A 2,422-nucleotide genomic window follows, 5' to 3' on the forward strand; every position below is an offset into this window, starting at 1 on the left:
ATTAGTAGATTGTGTTTTTCAAACAAACATCTAACATGCGAAATTCAAACCCTAGTTAACTAAGAATTAACACAATTTATGTTCTTAATTATTTTACTTTTTTCTGATCATCAATCAAATAATCCATTAAATTTGATCTCATCATTTTAATTTTTTTTGTTTTTTAAGAACCAAGTTAGTTATATTTTTTTTATCTAATAAAGGTACGACTTTTTTTATTCTTAAAAAAATTAGCCATAATTTTTTTTACCAAATTTAGAACAATGAATCGTTGAGTAAACGACGTCATATCATCTCATCGACGATTTGACTCCCTCGTTCCTTCAAAACCCCCACTCCCTGTATCTCATATTCCGACCTCTCTCTCTCTCTCTCTCTCTCTCTCTCTCTTACACACACACAGAGAGACAAAAAACACAAATTCTTTCCTACAGAAAAAAGAAACAGTAATGGTGAGGGAAAAGATGAACGATTTATATCTGAGTGTTCCCAGTTTCTTCAAGTGCCCAATATCAATGGACGTAATGAGATCCCCTGTCAGCCTCTGCACCGGCGTCACCTACGATCGGACCAGCATTCAAAAATGGCTGGAATCCGGCCACAACACCTGCCCGGCCACCATGCAAGTCCTCAATTCCACAGACGTCGTCCCAAACCACACCCTCCGCCGCCTCATTCGTTTCTGGTCCGATTCCTATCTCCTCTGCCCCCAATCACAGGCCAGCTTCAACAACCACTTAGCCATTGAGTCCGTCAGAAAATTGATCAGTAGCGAAGAAACCGATGAAGTTTTGTTAAGTTCATTGTTGAAGATCGCCGAATTGGCAAAATTCTCTGAGGAAGGTAGAGAATCCTTGGCGAATTCAGAGGGATTCCTTCCAATGTTGGCGAGGATTCTGAAAAGCAGCAATGAAGTTGAAGTCGTTGAATTAGTGGTTACCACTTTGGATCTGATTCTATTTACAAAAGAAGTCAAAGAACGATTAAAGAAAATCAACTTGGATGATGCTTTCTTTTCGCCGTTCATTTTGGTTCTTCAGAAAGGCCACTTAGATGCAAGAATTAGCGCCGCTAGGGTTTTGGAATCACTCGCCGTGTTCGATTACGAATCTCGAAGACTAATCGCCGAACAAAAAGGCTTATTAAACGAGCTTTGTCATCTTACCAACACGTTAACAAATCAGACAGCAATTGATGCCGGATTAGCCGCTATCATCGCGATTTCCACATCCAGGCCGGCCAAAAAGGAGCTCCTCCGGCTGGGGATTGTGAGAACCACTGGACGGATCCTGTCCGGTTCTGAAAATACAGTTACGGTGATGGAAAAAGCTATGAAGGTACTAGAAATGGTATCCACGAGCACGGAGGGGCGGGTGGAGATATCCGACGACGAGAAGTGTATCTCCGGCGTCGTACAACGGCTGATGAAGGTTTCAACGGCGGCGACGGAGAACGGAATCGTCGTGATATGGAATGTGTGTTACCTGTCGAGAGATCGGAGTGCTCAGGAAGCGGCGATGGGGAGCAACGGCTTGACCAAGGTGTTGCTGGTGATGCAGAGTAACTGCTCTGCCATCGTGAGGCAAATGTGTAAGGATTTGGTGAAGGTTTTCCGTGTTAACTCAAAGTCATGTTTGGCGAGTTACGAGACTCGGACAACTCACATTACGCCTTATTAAATCGCTCTGTACTTTTTTTTTTTTCACACTATTATTTAGTGTAATGATATAAATCAAGAAAATTTTGTACAAAAGAAAATGATACAATCACAAATTGTTTCCCAAATGAAAATAGTGAAATTGATAATTTTGTCTACAAAAAATTGCATTTTAAAAGATCCAAGTCCTATTTATTTATTCTTGATTTTATTGTCATTTCGTTATTAATTATTTTGGTGTTTCTAGAATTTATACAAGTGTTAAAGGAGTTTAGTTTATAATCTAGTACAATTTTAGTGATGTAAAATGCATGTTTATATAAGCCGAATGTGATCTATAGACTATACACCATGAATTAGCTTCAAATTGATAAATATTTTTAGCACAAAATCGTATTTCTTTATTCTTATCCAATTTTCAGATAGAATAAATGTGAATACTCATAAAACATCACTTTTGGAACTCCTAGATTTTTTAACACTCCAATACGAATCATGTTATATTGCTTACTTTTAGTGTTAAGAATTTGAGTTTTTTGTTATAAGATTATCCTAAGAAATTATTTGTAAAATCCCATGCATAAGAAGAAAATAAATTTCAAGAAAAATGATTGCATGGTCCTACAATTATCCAAACGAATTGATCAAAACTCGGTTTTCATCCCAATTCCTAATATTTTTTATATAAAGATAACTGTCTTCATTTTGAGTTTTTTTATTTTTGTTATGCATTTTTTTTTCAATAATGGTAGTATTTGACTTAAC

General features: G+C 37.3%; 1 protein-coding gene across 1 annotated transcript; it reads left to right on the forward strand.

Moving 5' to 3' along the window:
* The first annotated feature begins 332 nt into the window (after positions 1-332).
* Positions 333-1,810, forward strand: LOC145135764 (U-box domain-containing protein 29-like). Its single transcript, XM_079069983.1, has one exon. The coding sequence runs from the start codon at positions 450-452 to the stop codon at positions 1,677-1,679; it is 1,230 nt and encodes a 409-aa protein (XP_078926109.1). The 5' UTR covers positions 333-449; the 3' UTR covers positions 1,680-1,810.
* Positions 1,811-2,422: the final 612 nt, after the last annotated feature.

Source organism: Lactuca virosa, chromosome 9 (genome assembly GCF_052849685.1).
Source record: "Lactuca virosa cultivar CGN04683 chromosome 9, Lactuca_virosa_CGN04683_v6, whole genome shotgun sequence".
NCBI lineage: Eukaryota > Viridiplantae > Streptophyta > Magnoliopsida > Asterales > Asteraceae > Lactuca > Lactuca virosa.

Excerpts from the sequence above, each read along its gene's own strand:
- LOC145135764 (XM_079069983.1), top strand. The coding sequence starts at position 450 with ATGGTGAGGGAAAAGATGAACGATTTATATCTGAGTGTTCCCAGTTTC.